General features: G+C 34.8%; 2 protein-coding genes across 2 annotated transcripts; one reads left to right on the top strand and one right to left on the bottom strand.

Moving 5' to 3' along the window:
* The first annotated feature begins 6828 nt into the window (after window positions 1-6828).
* On the top strand, window positions 6829-18603 carry Tudor-SN (Tudor staphylococcal nuclease). Its single transcript, XM_053767843.2, has 10 exons — window positions 6829-7068; window positions 7397-7518; window positions 9829-10132; window positions 10321-10491; window positions 10852-11077; window positions 12946-13162; window positions 13390-13593; window positions 13818-14796; window positions 15357-15596; window positions 17546-18603. The coding sequence occupies exons 1-10, from the start codon at window positions 7018-7020 to the stop codon at window positions 17717-17719; spliced, it is 2688 nt and encodes an 895-aa protein (XP_053623818.1). The 5' UTR covers window positions 6829-7017; the 3' UTR covers window positions 17720-18603.
* On the bottom strand, window positions 18590-22929 carry Bem46. The gene is made up of 5 exons (XM_053767845.2): window positions 22471-22929; window positions 21434-21662; window positions 21167-21360; window positions 20801-20961; window positions 18590-20387 (listed from the first exon to the last, which is right to left on the bottom strand). The coding sequence occupies exons 1-5, from the start codon at window positions 22619-22621 to the stop codon at window positions 20085-20087; spliced, it is 1038 nt and encodes a 345-aa protein (XP_053623820.1). The 5' UTR covers window positions 22622-22929; the 3' UTR covers window positions 18590-20084.
* Between the last annotated feature and the right edge of the window lie 123 nt (window positions 22930-23052).

Below are 23052 nucleotides of genomic sequence, written 5' to 3' on the forward strand. Positions count from 1 at the left end.
TGCTAAAGTTGCCAAGCCATCGACTAATTCATTACCTTGGATACCCGAATGACCAGGTATCCAAGCTAGAGTGACATGTAAATTTAAATTATGATATTGTTTTAAATGGCATTTGACCTCAGGGGCTAGAGGACAAGAAGATTGTTTTTTGAAGGGATTTGATAAAATTGATTGAAGAAAACTAAGCGAGTCTGAATAAACGTAAAAGTTTTTAACTTTGTTCAAAATAATATATCTAATACACTCAAGAATAGCCATGCCTTCTCCTATAAAGTTAGAGTATAAAATTGGATATTTAAAAAGTTGATAATGCCTTATGAATCTCTTAAAAAGGCAGCTCCTACACTATTATTATTAGGGTCTAAGCATTTAGAAGCATCTGTATAGAATACTTCAGGTTTAGAATCCAAATCTTTAATATACGAGATAAATTTAGAGTTTGCTAATCTTGTTCCTTTGACAATGCCTAGGGACAAATTTACTTTTGGCTCAAAAATTAAAGTATCGTAATCGTATGAAAAAACAGAATGACAATAATATTTGTAAGTTGAGCACTGAAGGCCTTCAAATCTCCTGTAGTACACAAGTCTGCTTACTGTAATACACAACATGATTCCAGATCTATATTCGAATGTAAGTCATAAGTATAAATATTATATAACAGGGGACTAAGTACAGACCCCTGTGGAACGCCTTTCCAAATAGTTCGTTTATTATTTTCAAATCCAGGAACGTACACCGATATAGTTCTTAATATAAATTAAAGATAAAATTTACATACTTCAATGGCACTCCCAATTTTTGCATCTTCTCGCTTAATTTAATTAAGTCAACATTATCATACGCAGCATGAATATCTAAATATGCAGCAACAACTGATTCTGATTTTGTAAAGGACGCTAGTATATCTGTGGTAAATAAAGCATGACTATCAGCAACACTTTTACCTTTTCTAAATCCAAACTGTGAAGGGGGAAATAGATTATTATGTTCTATGTACCATTCCAATCTCTGTTTGATTAAATGTTCTGCCAATTTCGCCAAGACGGATGAAAGAGCAACAAGTCTAAACGATGTAGGATCGTTAGAATCTTTGTGGGGTTTTAATATAGGTATAATAATTTGATGTTTCCACGAAGGAGGGATCGAACCTGAGTCTACAAACGCATTGATTAAGTTTAGTAAATATGTAAGAGTAAGAGGTTTGGAACGAATTATAAAAGAGTAAGGAAGTAAGAATTTGATAGTCTGTTTAAAACCAACTGAAGCTCAACTAAAGAAAAGGGAGAAGATAAAATGTTACTAACATTTTCAGATAAACAGTACATATAGGGTAATTTATTAGAATTTGGAACAGTGCTGGGAGCAAGATTATTTAAAAACGGATCAATCCAATCTACAGAATTTGAATTCCTAGCCTGAGCTACTGTAGATGCTCTAAACATTCTTATTTTCTTCCAAATTACAGACGACGGTACATCGGGAGAAAGATTTAAACAAAAGCGTTTCCATCCATCTCTTTTCTTTTTACGCAGAAGTCTTTTGGTGGCTGCTTCAGTATATTTAAACAACAGATAGCCATTCAAGTTTAAATTATTTTTAATTGACTGTTCTGTTTCATTTCTTTTATTAATAGCCTCTGTACATTCTTTATCCCACCACGGGGGAAAGGGTATTTTATTACTAGCAACTTTCTTTTTTGGAATGTGTTTGTCTGCAGCTGTCCAGTATGCTGTGATAAGGTTATCATATGCTTTATTTATGTTTTCCAAATTTGTAGCACATAATGCGGGAAGTGGCTCGATATAATCTTCTACTGTACGGCTAAACGACTCCCAATCACAATTATTTAATCTATACTTAAAAAGAGAAGGTAATGGAGAAAAAGAACCTGTTTTATCAGAAGGAATAGAAATAAGTATTGGGTAGTGATCACTGCTACCGGAAAGTGATAAACATTCCCAGCTTAGTAAAGAGGACAACTCGGGAGAGCTAAGGGTTATATCAACATGGCTAGTGCTTGTTCTAGTACTGGACGACGAGTTAGAGAACCATCATTTTACACACATAAATTATTGTCATGTATAATTTCCATCAAGCCATTTCCCATGTTATAATTATTAGGAGTGATGGGCATTAAAATCTCCTAATACTACTACTGGCTTAGGCAGAGAATCAATGATTTTATCTAATATAGGAAGAGCATATAAATCCTTTTCAGAGATATATGTGGAAAGATAAGTTACTTCACCCACTTGAGCAGCAACTGCTTGAAGAGTTTTAGAATTAAAAGAAGGGATGGCCATTAAAGAGAAAGTATGATTATTGCGAATTAAAAGGACTGTGCCACTATATCCATCAGTTCTATCATGTCGAAGAATATGAAATCCTTGGATATGAAAGTTGGACTTGGGTTTTAACCAAGTCTCAAAAATAGCTAAAAGAAATAAATTATATAAGTTAATCGAATTGATTATATCATGTTTTTAGGTGTAATGCTTTTACAGTTCCACTGGAGGACTTGATCCGTGTCTATATTTAAAATTGATATTGAAATATTGTTTATTATTGTAACAGCAATGGATTCAGGAAGGTTAGAAGAAGGTTGTTAACAAGTGTTGATAACACTTCCCGAAGCTAAAAACTGAAAAAAAGTACATATCCAAGACTTGAACCCTCCATTGTGGAGTCCCACAAGGTTAGTATCTTCGGACCATTACTGTTTCTTATCTACATAAATGATTTCCCAAAAGCAATAAATCATCAAGTAGTATTATTTGCTGATGATAGTACCGTTATTTTTATAGGAAAGGATAACATAACCTAACAAAATGAAATAAACAACTCCTTGGAAGGTATTATAAATTGGTTGAAATCTAATAATTTAAAGATAAATATGGACAAAACAAAAATTATGCGTTTTCGTGATCAAAGAAAAAATCTCATGCAATGGACGTAGAATATTTAGGCTCTAAAGTTTCTGATGTAAATAATGCGAAATTCTTAGGCATCCACATAGACACTAACCTTGGATGGAAACTGCATGCTCAAAGTGTTTGTAATAAGCTGTACAGGTTCTCCTATGCTCTCTACATGCTTGGTAAAGTAGTCAATAAATCAGCGGTGTTAGTTACCTACCATGCATATGTTTCATGCATGCGTTACGGAATTATGTTTTGGGGAAATTCTACCGAAAAGGAAGTAGTATTTAGAGCACATAAGAGATGCATAAGAGCAATTTGTAAATTGCAGAAGCAGACCGACAGTAGTAAATCCTATTTCAAGGATTTAGGAATACTTACAGTCCCATATTTATACATATTTGAATGTGTAACATTTGTAAAAAGGAATATTCATTTGTACACAAAACGTAATAGTAGTAGATATCCTGACAAAGAATGTTGTCCAATAAGTAAATCTGGATATTTCCATAACAACTGCGTATTTCAGGCACCAAGATTATATAACTATCTACCAAATTACATACTGTCGTTAAGTTATGTACAGTTCAAACGTAATGTCCTAAATTTGCTAAAAAAATTTATTAAATATTATAGTATTGACGAATATCTCTCTGACATTTTATAAATTGGTATTTTAATTATTATTATTTTTATATATTTGAAATTAATATAAAATTATTATATTGAATTGTATAACTGAATTGAAATGGAATGTGCACATTACTTGACTTATTATCTTACACTTAAAATTTGAATTTAATTTTTTATTAAAATTGTATTTCAGTATTGCATGCCGAAAGGTAAAATGTAGCGGTACTATTTCTATCTATATAAAATCACTCTGATGAGGGTAAAAATTTTTTATTTGCTGGGAGAGCTGTACCTGTAGTTCTAGTTTCTTCAAAGGAGATGGAGCGTATCAAGGAATTATGTTCCTGCTTATCATAACCTGGAGAATGACTTGGTGCTTGTTTAGGTTTCTTAACAATATTTTTCTTATAAGAATGGATATTGTTATTATCAAGAACAGAATTCGAAGAGGGAGGATGTGAGGATTGCAAGGAAGTCGCTAAATGAGAATTCTTAAAGGGAAATAGCTTTGCTGCTTCCTTATAAGAAGTTGAGTTTTCAGACATATGTTTTTTGATATTTGTTTGCCTATTGAACTCAGGGCACAGCTTATTTGTTGCCATGTGAGGTTCAGAACAATTGACACAGATATATTCAGTCACCAGGCATGAGAGCCCACTGTGTTCCCCACTACATTTGCTGCATCTCGGTTTACTCCTACAGTTATTTCTAGTGTGACCAAAACGGCAGCAATTGAAGCACTGAATAGTTGGAAAAATATATTGTTTCACTGGGATGCTCAAAAGAAGGAATAAACTCTTGAGGGCGAGGCCTGTCCATCAAAGGTTAGGACCACTGACTGAGTAGGAGTCCATGAAACTGAGTCTGAGTTTACAGTCCTCCTACTCAATCTACGGGACTTAACTATATCAATAGTTAAGTCCCGTAGATTGAGTACCCATACCCGTCCGGTATTCGTAAATTCATTTTAATATCCATTACATTTCATATTCATTCATATTATTTACATATTCATTCATGGGATTCCCTTAACCAAGCCCGTCTTACAAATATTGAATGTTGGGATGGCAACCTTATAATCTAAATTTTTAGACATTACATTTAAGAAATTGTTCGCATCACTATATGTTTTAAAAGTAAATGAAATGTGGTTCCTCCCTATTCGTTTAATACTGTCCTGAAGTATATTTCCTAATCGGTTCTTCATCAAAAAGCTGCCAAACTTCAGGGGATGCAGTGTGGTAACTGACATAGGTTCTGATATCAGAGTTGCTTGTGCCATATATGGACCAGGGTCAGTTTGCATATAAAATGTTCTATATGGAGATTCAGCAACTTAGGTGCCCTTTGAGTCACTGAAGTAGGCTCGAGAGAAGATTCGACCTCCAAGGATGACCCGAGATATTTGGCGTTTTCTTATTTAAAATCAAACTCTCTGACACCAGAGCCTGCTGCAGGGGCCGCATTAACAATTGCTTATCTGTATGTTTAGTTTTGAAAGAATTAGATAATTTATTTTTCTTTTCTTTCTTTTTGTTTTTGATGTTAACAAACTCTGCAATATTTGAATGATCATTTTCATCAACAAAAAACATCGATTTGCTGAAGATGCAGAAGAAGGGCCCGGCTCCAAATCCATAAGTAATAAAAAAAGGCTTAAAACTTACTTACAAATTATTGGTAATGATATATACACTATACTACAATATATTATTTATAATATCTACACAGAAATATAAAGATATGATTTTTTTTTAAAAGGATATCAAAATTTAAATCCGCCCTGTTTTCCCGCCCATTAGCGCGTTTCTTTCGTTGTCGATATGGTGGTCGTGCTCTGATTGGATGAAACTTCTAAATTCTATAGTCTATGGGAATAGTGTTGTTTCTTAAAGTACACAAGCGAGGCATGCGTGAAACTATGACTCCGCCTCGAGCTTAGTTTTCTGCTTCGAACACACAAATACAATCTACTTGTGTTTTAAAGGCTAAATGGTCTGTGGTTTTAAATTATTCTAGCTGGTAATTCATAAGTAAAAGTGAGTATTATCATAGTAAAGTCCTCTGCCGCGTCTGTCTGTCTATATTCGCGATAAACACAACGAACTACTGAACGGGCTCCATTCGATAGTGTGATTCCTAAGGAAGGTTTAGGTGTATAATTTATTGTGTTTTTACCCGACCGAAGTCGGGACGGGCAGCTAGTTTATAATATTTCTAAATTGATTACTATGAATAATACATAAGATTTAAATGTATTGAAACATTGATACTCATAATCAGAAAAAAAGTTAAATCTAATCTAAGCTAAAATATGTTTTGTCACTATCGTACTTTACAATATTTTACATTGATAGAACGAGACAAAACACATTTTTCGCTAATATAGGCATCAACTTTGCAGTGAATAAGAGGATCAAACAGCAATAAAAGCTTATTTAATTTTTATTTGCTTTCACACTCCCAAAGCTTATGCCAATGAATGAGTTTCCGATAGAAAACACATTCGTTGGCATAAGTGAGGTAAAGAGATATCTTTTTATCACACTAATGATAAAAAGAGATAGCAAGAATTTATTTCTAGTGTAGATTTGGCGTTAGGTATTTATTTAAAGAGCAGATTGGAAGGAAATTTACAAAATGTATGTAATTTACAAAGAAGTGCAGTACACGTAATCACAGCCGAGACCACCACCATCCACCACCCGTATATAAACAATCACTGTATGAACCTTAAAACATTGTACGAACACACTATTCTCTATGGCAATTTGCGTTTCGATCAAACCATCATATCGTACTTGAATTCGATTTTAAGATTTAAAACATGAAAAGGAGTACAATCACTAACATTATCACTAAGATACATCACCAAACATAATTAAGTTAGCTTATATGTGTATCATTTATACATATATGTGGTGTGATGTAAAATGTGATTTGGCCTTACATGGAATTAGTAGGTACTCGATACTTACTAAATCCATGGGTGCTTACTAAATCCATGAAGGGGACACATTCAAATTTCGCTTCGGTCATAGAGCATCCCACAAAAAATAGTACTTACTAAATTCATGCCCCCATACTATTCCATACAAGAAGTTTTGACATACCAGATATTATTTTAAACGTAATCACATTTTATTGTAATAAATAACATATACCACGACTTTTATTGCAATAAATGACATAAACCACGACTTTCTCCACATTATTAGCTAATCGATTCGATTTCTAACATTCGGTAATTTACCGATTAATACATCTCTAAAGTGATGACGCGTAGCCATCGCGTAGCGTGTGGGAGAAAGTATTAAGTTTTTATTATCTATTGTCAACCTTTTTTGAAAGTGGAAACACCGGCGACCCGCCACGTTTCGCCAGTCTTGTTAGTTGTTCAGTCCTCAGTATTTTTTAACTTTATCATCGTTGATCGTGTTAACAGTATATTTTACCATCAAAAATGAGTGCTCCAGCACCGACTCCTGCTTATAAAATCGGAATAGTGAAGCAGGTAATACATTAATTGCACGTTTTTTAAGTTTCATCTACACCATTGGTGTACACCTCGTGCCGATTTCTTATAGTTTGCCTTGTTGGCACCATATCATACACATAGGTAAAGCATAATTAAATAGATCTGTTGAAAACAGGCTACAGGAATTGGTAAATGTTAGTGTGAAATTCATTGTGTGACTTATTTTCCGTTCGCCAGATGGAATGTTGTCTGGGAAGAATAAGGTCGCGTCGCGTACCGATTGTCATCCGAATTCCTTTGTAACTCTTCTGTAGAGCGCATTTCAATATCTGCTTCAGGAAATATGATTTTATGTTTATTTTAGGTTCTGTCGGGAGATACAATAGTAATAAGGAAGCAGCCCCAGGGAGGTCCCCCACCAGAAAAAGTGATCGCATTGTCTGGCGTCACGGCTCCGAAGCTTGCTCGTCAAAGAACAGCTAACAAGTAAGTTCCTACATAGTATTCAAAACCTCATATACCTATCAAGAATTTCAACCTGAATTTGAGATTATTTTAGTAAAAATATTTTGTTACTTCTATATATTTATATTTTTTTTAACTAAAGTAAGCTTCACATACAGATCAATATTTTTATATCCTTCATATTATATCTATGTGCTTTATCTCATTAACACCCAACCATGGCATCTAATAATTTAAAAAAGTGTTTTTTTTTCTTAATTATAACATCTTGGCTAATTCACAACTTGGCCACTCAATTTACTCTTTTTACCTGTGATCCCAATACTTGAATATTGCTACCTTGAAAGTGAAAGTGATTGTACTGAATTACATTTCATGAATCTAAATCTTATATGCTATTGCGAATTTAAGAGACAATTCTTAGACCAGATAATCCCATCTTTCTGAAATACAATTTAGATATTAGTTTGTGTTTATCATTGAGTTACACAATCGTTGTAATGATTGATTACCTGTAAGGTGTTACCGCTGGAATACTGCTCATTATGTTATCTCTTTTCAACCATATTTCTAATATTTTATACACTGCAGATATATGTAATTTTATTCATAATGACAAAATTCATTATTTATTGACTATCTTATGTAATTTCAATCATAATTAATAATAAAGTGGCTAAATTATAAACATAGTGTGATGTGTATGTTTTTTAATGGCCAGATTTATAGATTAATGTGATGACATCATTACTTAGGCTATCTAGAAGTTGTTAGTTGGAAGCCAAATATTCATAAATCACTTTCAATCTTGTGTTAAGTGGTCGCTTTTCATGTTGTAGCATCTGCTGATATTTAAATCTAACTAAGCCTTGTTGCTCACTAGGTATTACCTTAGATATGCCCTAAAAAGGTAAGACATTCATATAGTATTTTTTAAATTGTTTATGATGTTTTATTAGTGGAACTAATGAGCAATTTGAACTATTCAGCCTGTCTGCTACTCCAAAATATTATTTTAAGATCACACATAAAAGCTGGCAGCCAAAGTACAAGACTCCTTAACATCTTACAATGTTCCTCTATAATTCCTGTTTCATACATTACAATGTACAGATATTGCACACAGTTCTGACTATGACTACACTGAATGCATAAGTATGATATTGTCAATATTTACGATTTTTATATAATAAACACAAATCTTTATTGCAACAATAATAAAAGGACAGAAAAAGAATACATATGCAACAAAAAATCACAAACGTGGCCTTATAAGAAAAAGTATAAATAGAACAAAGTTTAATTAAAACATGAATATTCGTATTATATTGATTTACAATATGTTTTCAGTGTCTGTCTATCATTAAAACTGCTTATTTTGTTAATTGTTCAGATGTAGTCACCTTGTTTCAAACTAATCCATTTCATCTTAGATACAATTTGCTTGATGTATCAAGCAATTCTTCCTGAATATATGCTGGTATTGACTATGGTACTGGAAATATAGTGAGTCCATAAAAAATATTGGATTAAACCATCAAGTTATACTATAACATAGTGTATAACAAAATGTACTGAAAAATAGAATCAGTTATACAATAATATAACTTCTTGGAATAATACCTGTATTTGATAAATACACTGTGTTATGGTATTAATTGGCTAATTTTGAAGTGGGCAAGTAAAAATTAACAAAGAGATCATTAAAAATGAATCTTTATTAAACATAGTTATTATGATTATCAACACATTTGTTAATTTAATACTTTAATAAAAATGTGTATGAGTAAATCTGCACTTAATGATGGTAATTACTTTATCATTTTTAAAATTATGTAGCAATGTTATGCGAATTTTTGCTAATTCCCTTGGTTAATTGCTTAGCGATAAACAATAAATGTATAAATAAAATGGATATATATCAGTTTTTATTTATATAATAGTACATTTGATGTTCAAAATACAAATTTTAAAGGGTTGTTATAAAAAATAATCCAATAATAAAGGTAAACAAACGAAAAATATATAAATAGAATAATAAGATAAACAAAAATTTTATACAGTGGTGAACCACCCTGGGTTTGCACAGTGTTTGGTGTTCAATGATATTATTTTATAATACACATACTTACTGTACTTACATGTATACAGTGACATGTGGTTCCACCCTAGAATAGAATGAAACTTTTTTATTTGTTGTGAAATATAATGTTAATATTAAATAAAAATCAATGCAAAGCGAGGAAAATGTTTGCTAGAAGTCACAGTAATTTGATGTCTGTTTTTCCTCATTGATTACCTGAAAACTAAACAAACCCAATTTTTTATCAGTGACGTCGAGACGAAAGATGAGCCATATGCGTGGGAAGCCCGTGAATTCTTGAGGAAGAAGCTTGTAGGTAAAGAGGTCATCTTCACCGCGGAGAAACCACCAAATTCGGCGACCAGAGAATATGGTTCCGTTTGGGCCGGAAAGGACCCTACTAAAGACGAGAATGTCACAGAAACTTTGCTAGCCGAAGGACTGGTCAAGGTCAGAGAAGGAGGCAGAAATATACCACAACTGAAAAGGCTCGTGGAAATTGAAGATGTCGCCAAATCACAGGGCAAAGGCATCTGGGCTTCGGATCTCCAAGTAAGTACAGTTTGTCACAAAAATGTAACATCACTGTTAGTTTAGCTGAACTCTAGAAAATTTATTGTTAATATCAGAAGTGTTTTATGAGTAAAATTATTGGACTTCATCGATTTAATTTCGAAAGGTGTTTAGTAAATAAAAGTCTTACATAAGCAAGTGATCTATATACCAATTCTATTATGTAGGATCATGTTCGTGACATTAAAACCTCCATTGAGAACCCGAAGCAGTTTGTCAACAAACACAATGGGCATCCCATCAAGGCCATCATCGAGTATGTCAGAGACGGATCCACCGTGCGGCTATGCCTACTGCCTGACTACTACCAGATCACCCTGATGATGTCTGGAATCAGAGTGAGTATTATTATTTGTCTTTGGGGACGCCACTTATGGGGACCATTTTACTCATTTGAATCTATCCGGTCTGTATAAAACTCCTTTCTATCCAGTTGACCTTCTCACAAAAATTCGTAAATATATTTAATAAAATCTTCAAAATGCTGATTGGTAAAAAGTGGTGTAGGATCGGAAAGTATGGTAAGTTCGGTTACTGGTGATCTTTGGGTCGTGATTATGTTTGCTGAGCCATCAAACTATATACATGTACCATAAATATGTGTTGAAATTCTCTATTTTTAATGGCATACAATATTGACCATTTATAGAAAATTTTGTATTAGTGTTGGCACAATCTGATTTTCTTTCCTTCAACAGTGTCCAATGGTCAAACAAGATGGCGATTCTGAGCCTTTTGCTGATGAAGCCAGATACTTTGTGGAATCGAGACTCCTGCAGAAAGATGTGGAAGTGATCCTAGAGTCAGTGAACAATGCAAACTTCGTCGGAACCATCCTACATCCACAAGGCAACATCGCAGAATTACTACTAAGACAGGGCTTCGCGAGATGCGTTGATTGGTCTCTCGCTGTCATGAAGTCTGGTAAGTTTTATAGATGTATACAAAAGCTGAGCACTGCAATAATTATTCTATTCACTTATTGCAGTTTTACTTAAATAATGACGTCACTTCGACACCCATCACTGACATACAAGTTCCATATAAATAGAACTGTTATTTTAGAAAGTATCTGGGACTAAGTGAAATAGCCTATTAAATTACCAAGTACTTATTCTTATGTTGGTCTAAGCCTATTATAACAATCGAATGACCTCAATGAATTTATATGTAGTAATAAAATAAGCGCGAATTCTCCTTATTTTACTAAAAAAATATTAAATGCGTAATCAATAATCTAATTACATAAAGTTAATCATTTTATTTATCATATCATAAAGCACATAAATCGAATACAAGACACAATTTGAACTACTAAGCTGAACTGATGTTTATGCTACGGTGGTAATTTGAGAATTCCAGTATGGCTTCTCTGTCAATAATAATGCTAACAAAGTAATATGGTGTCATGCATTCAACATGGTACTTGCTTTTATACCTGAAGTAGGTACCACGTTTTATTGAATAATATGGAATCTGCTACCTTATTAAAAGTATTTAAGATTATACCAGAAAATGCAATGAACAAACGATAAAAACCTGGCTGATATCATAAGGAATACAGTTTATCATAGTCAATATCCACAGACTTACTTTGTCAGTCTCCCAGTAAAAAAAAATTAAAGTAGTCACATTACTTTCACAAAGAAAAGGCGCCATTTTGATCCCTTTCTTCAAACTCAGCACATTTACACAAATTGATAGTTAACGGCTAAATAAATAGATTATTAAGTAGTTGTAAAAGCCCAATCTATACATTTGAATATTGGTTCACTAGGAAATATTACACGTCAGTCTTCTTTTGTAAGACGCCTACTCTCCTTAAACTGCGTCACTGGTAAAAGGGTAAAATAATTTAGTTGCGGGCTTGAGGTCAAGTTAAATGTTTACATAATTTTTTTATATGTATTAATTCCAACAGTTAACATAACCTTGAAATTATAATATACTGAAACATTTGTTTGGTAAAATGGGTACATGATAGATATCTCTATTATAAATTAAGATTGAGTCTCTTACTCATTCTATGGAACATTTATCACACTGTTAGTATAGTATAAATATAAAATGTTTACCTATGTCATTAGGGCAGGCCATAACAATCAATCGAATTACCTCTCATCTATCAAAAGCAAAGATAGAGCTACAGAAAAAAAAAATATCAAAAGCTACTCATGTTGCACAGTTGCATTTAAAAATTTAAAGTCTCATTTCATTTATATTTAAAAAACAACATGCACTCTAATTCACTCTGAATATATAATTAATATATATAATTCAGCTATGGCCTTTGTATTGTCAATTCATGTAGTTTGAGGATCATGAACAAATGTATCATGATGAACCATGATAATAATTTCTCATAGTTATTAGAAAATATACGAGTACTTTATACCTATAACTAGACTCAGCTCAATACATTTTTTGGATAAGAAAAGGACAATGGACGTACATTTGAAATGTGATATTGTTGAGATGATGTAATAAAGCTTGTCGCTTTTGCAAATAAATAATCTTTGCCAGTTAGATAGATGTTTATAGAAAAATGTATTCAATGCACCCGTTTTTAACACTTTTTGCTCCAGGATTTTCGATTAAGATTTCAGTCCCACAGGAAATCGAAAAGCAGCAAAGGCCTTAAAATATGATGCACTTATCCTTATTTTACAAGTTTAAGTCACAAGTTTCAGATTTGTGTAAGCCTCTTATAAATCTGAAACACGTGACTTATCACACATAAACACAATAACAAAACAACAAAACCACACACCATAAATAATTTTTTCTACCAGGCGCATCATCCCTAAGAGCAGCCGAGCGCGCCGCAAAAGAAGCGAAGCTTCGCATCTGGACGAACTACGTCAGTAACGCACCAGTGATCGCGGCCAAAGACAAGGAGTTCACCGCCACCGTCATGGAGGTCGTCAATGGAGACGCGCTCGTCGTCAAAATGCCCAACAATACCCAGAAAAAGATATTCCTTGCTAGCATCAGGCCGCCGCGTGAAAAGTAAGTTAGATTATTTATTTATAACAAAAAGACATGCAGATTTAATTTACATTACAAAACATTGTAAACCTCCGCTGCCGCGGCTGACTGTTTGTTCGCGATAACGGATTTTCATGCGGTTTTCACCAAAAATAATGTGTTTCCGTAGGAAGGTTTAGGTGTATAATTTATTACGTTTTACACAAGCAAAGCCGGGATGGGCTTCTATTAAATACATATTTTTATAGGAACAGTCCAGACGAAGAAGGCAAGCAGTCACCACGTCCCAAAGGTTTCAAGCCGCTATACGACATCCCGTGGATGTTCGAAGCGCGCGAGTTTCTCAGAAAGAAACTCGTGGGGAAGAAAGTGAATGTGACCGTCGACTATATCCAGCCAGCTAAGGACAACTTTCCAGAGAAGATTTGCTGCACAGTGATCACAGGGGGCACGTGAGTACTTACTCAGGCATTTGTTGTTAGTTTGCTTTCTCATTGGTTGGGAAAAACAGATTAATTTTATTTTATTAGTATATTAGCGTTTTAAAAAGCATATTTAATGTTCATGTAATGTATAAAATGTCACTTACAATAAATGATTATTTTCTCTCGTCGCCGTTTCCTTTTGACAAACTGTAATATTATTGTGTTGTATATCATTCTTTGTATTGTTACAGCAATGTTGCTGAAGCGTTAGTATCGAAAGGTTATGCTACAGTAGTTAGGTACAGAAACGACAACGACCAGAGAAGTTCTCACTACGACAAGCTGCTGGAAGCCGAACAAAAAGCCATCAAAGCGGCCATCGGAGTCCACGCCAAGAAAGACATTCCCACGCACCGCATCCAGGACACGAGCGGCGACTCAGCCAAAGCGAGAAAGTTCTTCCCCTTCCTCAAGAGGGCACAAAAGACAGAAGCGACCGTGGAATTCGTCGCCAGCGGGTCTCGCATGAGGATATACATTCCCAAGGAGTCCGTGCTTGTGACGTTCTTACTCGCGGGGATCAACTGTCCGCGGGGCGCGCGGCCGGCGGTCGGCGGAGGCCCGATGCAGGACGCGGAACCCTTCGGCGAAGAAGCTCTGCTGTTCACCAAGGAGAAGTGTCTGCAGCACGACGTGCTCGTCACCATCGAGGAGATGGACAAGGCTGGCAACTTCATCGGCTGGCTCTGGGTCGACAACGAGAACCTCTCCGTCGCGCTCGTGGAGCACGGCCTCGCCTCCATGCACCACACAGCTGAGACCTCGGAATTCGCCCGATCCATCAAAACGGCAGAAGAAAACGCCATGAAGAAACGCATCAGCATTTGGAGAGACTTTGTCGAAGTAGAAAAAGAAGTGGAAAAAGAAAGAAATGCGCCAATCCAAGACCGCATCGTGAAATACGAGAAGGTTGTCGTCACGGAAATCACCGGCGAAGGCAGCTTTTATGCTCAGAATGTCGACCTCGGGACAAAGCTAGAATCATTGATGGAGAAAATTCACCAAGAATTCAAATCGAACGCGCCGCTCCCAGGGTCTTATGTGCCGAGAAGAGGACAAATTTGCGCGGCTCGCTTTACATTGGACGACCAGTGGTACAGAGCTAAAGTAGAGAAAATCACTGAGGACAAAAAAGCACATATACTCTACATTGATTACGGAAATCGGGAGGTAAGATATTATAAATATTCTCACCACAAACCAAACTCACTAATCTTGAAAATATTTCTTTTATATTTACTTATTTTTATTCATATATCTGACATAAATACAGTTTCATCAAACACTGGCACCTCAAACAATGTAATGGTTTGTCTAGGTGCACTCGCTTTATTAAAAAAATACTCATCACCATAGCCAAAGTGATATCGCCATAAAATGATACATCGACCCAGTTGTTTACCTAATCTCAGATACATATTTTAGGACATCGGGCCTGCAATTTTGGTGTTTGCCCTTTCTGTCAGGACGAGGTAGAAACGGCATGACCGGACATTCATTCCCTACTTGATTTGTCAAAATTAGAAATTACTTTTCTCTTAATTATATTCATTCATCAATTTAAGAACATTGTTCTTATTGGTGGAGTTCCTTCCATCTCTCTATCCTGTAAGCAACCTTTCTCCCTCCTTTATTTGGTTCATATAAGCCCTTCTTGGCTTAATAATATTACAAAAAGGAGGTATATATAGGTAAATGTAATAATATTACAATAAGGAATATTCACACAGGTAGTCTCGAGCACGCGGCTGGCGTTGCTCCCCGCTGGCACGGAGAGCGATCCGCCGTACGCGAGCGAATACGTACTGTGCTGCGTTAAGTTCCCGTCGGACCCTGACGACCGCAACGAGGCGATCGCCGCCTTCTCCACGGATACGCTCAACAAGAAGCTGCTGCTCAACGTGGAGACGCGCGGCTCGCCGCCCGCCGTCACGCTCGTAGACCCCAACACCAACACCGATCTTGGAAAGGTCAACTAACCATTTATTTCAAAAAAACCTTTAGATAATTCGGAGGATTTTGAATTTAAATATTTATGCCCAATGTCTCCCTCGCATACGCGGTAGGGGAGTACTATTCTGTTTATTACGTCATCAATCAGTCGCCTAAAAAAGGCACCATATAAACACTTAACACACACACAACACTGGCACGGAATAGATCACGTGCCTATTTTTTGGCGCCAGCTAAAAATGGCACCGAAAATGTTTATAGGGTGCCCTTTTTAGGCGGCTGAAAATAGTCTCCGTCTAAACCTATCCGTCCGGTTTAGACGGAGACTATTTTGAGACGCCTAAATTACGGCGCCAGTGTGTACCGTACAGCACATCTTCAGACCGTTTAGACAATGACTATTTTCAGCCGCCTAAATCTCGCCGCCAGTGATCAGCACTGACACTAGTCGTTTGCACGGTGCCTTTTCAGTACTAGTCATTAGTACGCTGCCACAGCCGACGGTGCTAGTTTTTGCGCCAGTCTTTCTTACGCTTCTCACCATCATTTAAAATGAATTTCGGCCAGTTGAAAAGGCAGTGGTACGAGGGCTGCTATTTATGTATCCGGAATAACAAAATTAAACAAACATATATTATTACATATGGTTTTATTGTTTCTCGAAGTATTCTCCGCGATGATCTATGCACTTCTGCATACGATGAAACCAATTTTCAAAGCACTTTTTCCATTCTGATTGAGGTATGTCCAAAACGTGTGTTTTGAACGCATCAACGGCCTCTTCGCGGCTCGAAAAACGTTGACCACGTAATTTATTTTTAATGTTTGGAAATAAATAAAAATCATTGGGTGCCAGGTCGGGGCTGTACGGCGGATGACCCGTCAATTCAATCTTTTGACCCTCCAAAAAATTATTTGTTTCAGCCGACTTGTGGCAGCTAGCATTGTCGTGATGAAGTATGATTCTGCGTTGTGGGTTGTTCTTTCGTATTTTTTCAAAGACTTCTGGCAAACAAATGGTGGTGTACCATTCAGAATTAACCGTCCTACTATTCTCTAGTGGCACTGTAGCTACATGTCCGTTGATACCAAAAAAACAAGCGACCATTTGCTTTAAAGTGCTTCTCGCACGAATAACTTTTGTTGGATTCGGTTCATCTTGAAAGACCCACACCGTTGACTGCTGTTTAGTTTCAGGGTTATAAGCATAGATCCAGGTTTCGTCACCTGTGTAGATATTATAAACAGCTTTTGACGTGCCACGGTTGTATTTTTTTATCATTTTCTTACACCAGTCGACACGAGCCTGTTTTTGATCTACGCTCAAGTTGTGCGGAATCCAACGCGAACAAATTTTTTTAACAATTAAATGTTCGTGTAATATCGCGTGTATACTCGTCATACTAATGCCCAGAGACGCCTCTATCTCGCGGTATGTAACATGACGATCTTGCATTACTAATTGTCGCACAGCATCAATATTTTGTTGTACCACTACCGATTTAGGACGACCCTCCTTAATTTCATCCGTGAGCATAGACCGTCCACGTTGAAATTCCTTAAACCAATAATACACAGTGGTTTTCGATGGTGCTTCATCTCTAAAAGTTAAAATCAGTTGTTCGATGCACTGTTTTTGAGTTAATCCACGCCGAAAATCATAATAAATCATCGCGCGAAAATGTTCACGAGTTAAATCCATGGCAATGAAGACAAGCTATTTTCAAAATTGGCGCCAATTGAAAAAAACAAATGACAGGGACATGAAAAATATTTATTCTCTAGCCGAAGAGTTCTATTTTCAAATGTTGTAATTACTTTTTAAATATTCTAGAATTATTGGCCAGTTCCGGATACATAAATAGCAGCCCTCGTATTATCGGACTATTTGCGACTTTTAGTTTTGGTACCTTAAGGTAGGTTCAGACTGAGACTATCCAAGACTAAATTAGTAATTTGTTTACAGAGCCTCATCAAGGAAGGTCTGGCCCTGATGGAAAGCCTACGCGACCACCGACTAGCGGGTCTGGTGGCCGAGTATCGCGTCGCCCAGGAGCACGCCAAGAGCTCGCGCCTGAACCTCTGGCGACACGGTGACATCACCGACGATGATGCGGTGGAGTTTGGGGCGCGTCGCTAGCGTCCGGCCTTCTACGACGCCACCATGTCGCCCTCGCACACACTAAACTGTGCCACATGCACCCCACTATACATGGAAACCCGCATATATGCCATCATCTATGAATTCATATAAATAAAACAGGTGAATTGATGAACGATATATTAAATCATGACGAATATTAAATGTTGTGAATGATAACTTTGTGTGACAAATAGAATTAATTATGGTGACTTCAATAATATAAATATTCCCTCTGTTTTTACCCTGCCCGAGAGAGGACTCAGTGCTTGTGGACTGCGCCCGCGCGCGCCGTCATGCGAAATACGGTTACTTGTTTCAGTGGCAATTCTTTGCCCTTGTTTCGCGTCTTGACTTCCTTAATATAAAACATTATATTGTTTGATGAACTAAGACGAGTTTGTATATTTTATCTACAAGGTATCAGAATTATAATAAATTTATAATAAAAACAAATTGTTGATCATAATAATATTTACATTTTTACAGTTTTTGTATATCAGCAATAAACATTAATGTAGATGTATATTTTTTCGTTGTTATTTAATTATTTATATGTGCTCGCATAGCATAATTAATTCGTATTGAATTATATTCTTTTTTTATTAGAGTCTGCTGTTTATAAGTAAATAAATCTGTGTTTGTTGGTGTATAATATGAATACTAGGTTGTATTTATTGTAAGGCTGACTCGGATTTGTATAACTGAAGTACCTTAATTGTTTATTCTCGTATTTCGTACTTACAAGCATATTGAAGGACCTACCTCTCTTCCCGAGATGATATTTATGGTATAATATAAAACTGTTTACATATAGAGTACCATATGGTGCGTGGATTGTTAAATACACTTGGTATATTGAAATAAATATTTTAGGAAATTTCTTTTTGTTTCTGTATTTAAATGACAACATCTCAATAAAACTACTATTTTTACAAAAATATTTTCATTCATAAAATTTGAACATATTTTTGATTGCGCACAGAATGTCACCTGAAGATAGCTAAAATACACCAAAATATGTGAATAACATGAATTTTCGTGCGGCTCAGCATTTAGTAATCAGCTTAGTATACCGAAATACTACATAATAGCAAGATTTTAAAATGTGTAACAGTTTGTCATCGATAAAGTTAAAAAACATCTGAAGTCATGCACACGAATGAAAACATGATTTATATACTTTCGAAGTTTGGCACCATAACCACCTTACTACAAAGTCGCGTATAATTGAACATTAAGTAACATTTAACAAGTCAAACACTACAGTCACTATATAGGACATGGTTGCTTTTATACTTCATTATTTACTTTAATCAGATCAGCATGGGTGCCTACATACATTTAAAATACCAGAGTTATTGCTATAATAATCACTAAACTAACATTCAAAGTTTAAGATATGTAAGTTTCAAATGATTTTGTTATTTCTGTGCATGTTACAGCCTACGAAATATATTATCTTCGATATCATTGTTGACGCATTTGATACTTTTGCATAAAATGTAGCTTTTGGTGCCTCATCTAGGCTAAATTTTTAGTCAATGCTAATAAAATAGAGGGCCAATAATGTGTAATTACTAGTCTGTAATAATGAAATATACACAAATAAAAACATGTACACATAAATGTTTAAAAATCTATATAAGATCAAAGCTACCTACGACTTCGATAGAATAAATCACATTCATTTATTATGTTGAAATCAATTATATACATTACAATATTACATGGTATTGAACCTGCTAACGATGTTAATGTTTGTGCTTTAAATTTTATACTACATATTTCCAATTTTGTGTAAGATAAAAATGAACTTCGACTTCTACATACCCCGCTAACTTTATTTTGCTACCAAAATATATTAATATCTAATCGTAAAATATTTCTTTTTTACATTGGCCAGATTTTTCATGTACTCTATTCACGAAATTGTAGGCGGGAATTTCTCTCTTAACTACTAATACTGACAAGTAATGAATCCACAGACTCGGTCGTAATAAAGAACAAATTCGTGACAGCAAATCTACTTACACATAGTACATTCTAATCCACTTACATTTGAAAAAATATTGGCCCATAAAACAGATTTATTAAATGCAACATGGGCCTAGAACCTGTAAATCATCGAATCATCAAATTGTTACATACAATGTCTTACCAAAATTTACTTAAAAATTATACACATCTGATATCAATACAAAATATTTGGAATTTTATAATCCAACACATTGAATCTTTGCCTCACATGATAATAGTACCTCTTGGGTAACTATTTCATATAAAATCTTTGCCTCACATGATAATAGTACTCTTGGGTAACTATTTCATATAACCAAAATTTAAAAATAATTTATTTGTAAGTCTACACTGTATGGACCAGGCTATGTCTATTGGCTGGATCCTGGTTTACACTATCAAAATAGGGGCCAATGTTGTCAGGTAGTGGGGGTACATTGGCCAGGAAGTATTGGATAGAAGTGTAATAATCCCTGCAGGTCCAGGTGTCGTCATGACCACCGCCTGGCATCACGACCAGCTTCTTGCATAAAGCGCCACATTTCATGTATAACTCTTTAGCCATAGATGGGGGGACGAGGGTGTCGCTGGATCCGCAAATGATAAGCGTGGGAGTAAGTATGTGGCTCATTTTCTTCAGTGACATGTACTGCAACAATAAACATTATTGTTTACATCGAAAAAATAGTTATCTTGCTAGGCTAAGTATTATAAATATATTATATTAAAAAATATTCGGACTTTTTCCTAACCAAATGCCAATTTCATATCATATCCTAATATTATTATATCAGCTAGTAGGACTGGTACAGCCCAACCTATATGTACTGATATACATGTTATAATTAAGTATATTATGTACCTTACATATAGTACAAAAAGTTATAGCTTTGATAATATCTAATTACTGTTCAAAATTATCATTATATTTGAAACTAATAGTTTTTCTAATTTAAACGAAAAAACTCCATTCTCAGTTTGGCTGATTCAATGTTGGTAACATGACATTTATAATGAGGGTTTAGATTCTATATTTTTTATAACTATAAAACTTCTACCAACCTTATTTTTATGGCAACATTGTGGCAGCCATAACAGGCATCTCCATTTGAGTATAATCTGAGCCATGTCTGGTATACTGGTGAATGTGTTCTCAACCACAATTGCCCAAATTTTACTCCGGTACTCCAGCCTTGAAGCTAAATCTATAGCAATAGCCCCTCCTGTAACACAAAAAGTCAAACATATCACAATTTGGTATCTTAAACTTCTGGTTGAAATTCATTCAAAGCATTTATCAGGTAGTAAACAAATACCAACAATAGAGCACTGTGGAAAGAGTAGGAAGTATATCGGCAACTATACACAACACCTAGCTTAATGAAAGCTTTATTATTTTAAATAGGCTGACAATCACCTAGTACTCACCTAGTGATCTACCAAAAAGAATTATTTTGGTGGGATCAACATCTGACCTCTGCAATAAATAGTCCACAGCACATTGGGCATCCATATAGAGGCCATTTTCTGATGGTGTTCCCTCTGACAATCCATATCCTCGGTATTCTACCATTAGTATATTTATATTCAGTTTGTGATAGAAACCAGTGACATTTGATAACCTGATGAAATAGGTATATTAATTAATGGAGACAAATGTAAAACAAGTATTTAAACTATTTGGCAAAAACTAACCTTTGCCCCATGTTGCCTGCATTGCCATGAAAGAAAACCATGGTAGGCCGGTTGTTGCTGGTATTAGTTTGTTTAATCAAAAACATATGAATTTTGAACCCATCTTTGTTAATTATCTTGATGCTCTCATATGGTAATTTGTAATTGCTTGGCTGCAGCACAAAAGCCCTGGAGTCTGGTGGATCGTTTGGATAATACAGTAAAAGGTCTTGTGCATTATATAAAATTCCTAAAAAAAATTTTATTAAATTAAATGTAAAATCATTTTCAAAAGTAAAGATAAAAAATAAATATTTCTTTTAATCTTATAATCTTTTCCTGCCTGTTGACAAGATCTACCTATATATATATATATATATATATATATATATATATATATATATATATATATATATATATATATATATATATATATATATATATATATATATATATGTATATGTATATTTCCTCAAAATAATCTTTAATCACTTATTTCTTTCATAACGAGTGTATTTCCAGATAATACTTATAATGTTACTAAGATTTTTCTCACTGGTTTTTCCTTCAGCTTTGTAAATTGCTTTGAATATGTACTGAACTATTGTTTCCAAGTCAATAATTTATGTTTTATGAAAATATAATTTAATCTATATAATACATTATTTTAATTGATTTGACATATTATCTCTAATCACTACATAGTAGATCAATACTAGATTACAGATTAACAAAATTAGGAAGTCCTATCATATTTAGGGCCACAGAGAGATAATATATATTGTCTCTAAGTCTACATAAATATATTAGGACAAATCACACAGATTGAGCACATTCAATTGAACATCCAAGACCCGGTATAAGAAAAAGTTCATTTTCCATCATGACCCAACCGGGGATTGAACTCCGGACCTCTCGGTTCAAAGCCACGCACTTTACCACTGTACCACTGAGGTAGGTTTTGCTCAGAGCTTGTACAATGCCTTACATTAGATATATGTGTGTCCTACTCAGAATGATTGACAGACTGAACTGAGATATGTCATAATAACACTTACCAGACATGCCAATCACAAAAATAGCAACTGAAGTGAAAAATCCATAGAACCAGTAAATAAGCACACTAGAAAATAAAGTCAATGTGGACACAACCCACAATTTATACAAAACTACTCTCAGTATATGATACATCACTTCCAAAGTAATCATATCTGAACAGGAATAATTAATATATCAATTATGTATTTAAATTATGCATTTTTTTTCAGGTAGTCAATATTCAATGATTAAAAATTCAGGGAACAGATAAACTGCTGGACATTTACAATATGAAATATGTATAATATTTGACTATCCGTAGTAATTTAAACATTTGGTTTTTAAAAGTGCAAGAGTAAAACATTCAATCCAGTTATTTGCCTGAGAGTAATCTATCCGGAATTATAATAATTATTTCAGATTTGCTCTAATTCCCTACCCTGCGCCCTGCCTTATTACACTAACGCAAATGTCATCTCATCAGTCATCAGTCCATTCATGTTATGACAGCTGCACACACGGCTGCATAGTTCATAGACTAGGTATTTTGTTGTAGAAGGCGATGATCACTCTCCACAAGTGAGCAAGTCATTAAAAATTCC

The sequence above is a fragment of the Plodia interpunctella genome, chromosome Z (assembly GCF_027563975.2).
Source record: "Plodia interpunctella isolate USDA-ARS_2022_Savannah chromosome Z, ilPloInte3.2, whole genome shotgun sequence".
NCBI classification, from domain to species: Eukaryota; Metazoa; Arthropoda; class Insecta; order Lepidoptera; family Pyralidae; genus Plodia; species Plodia interpunctella.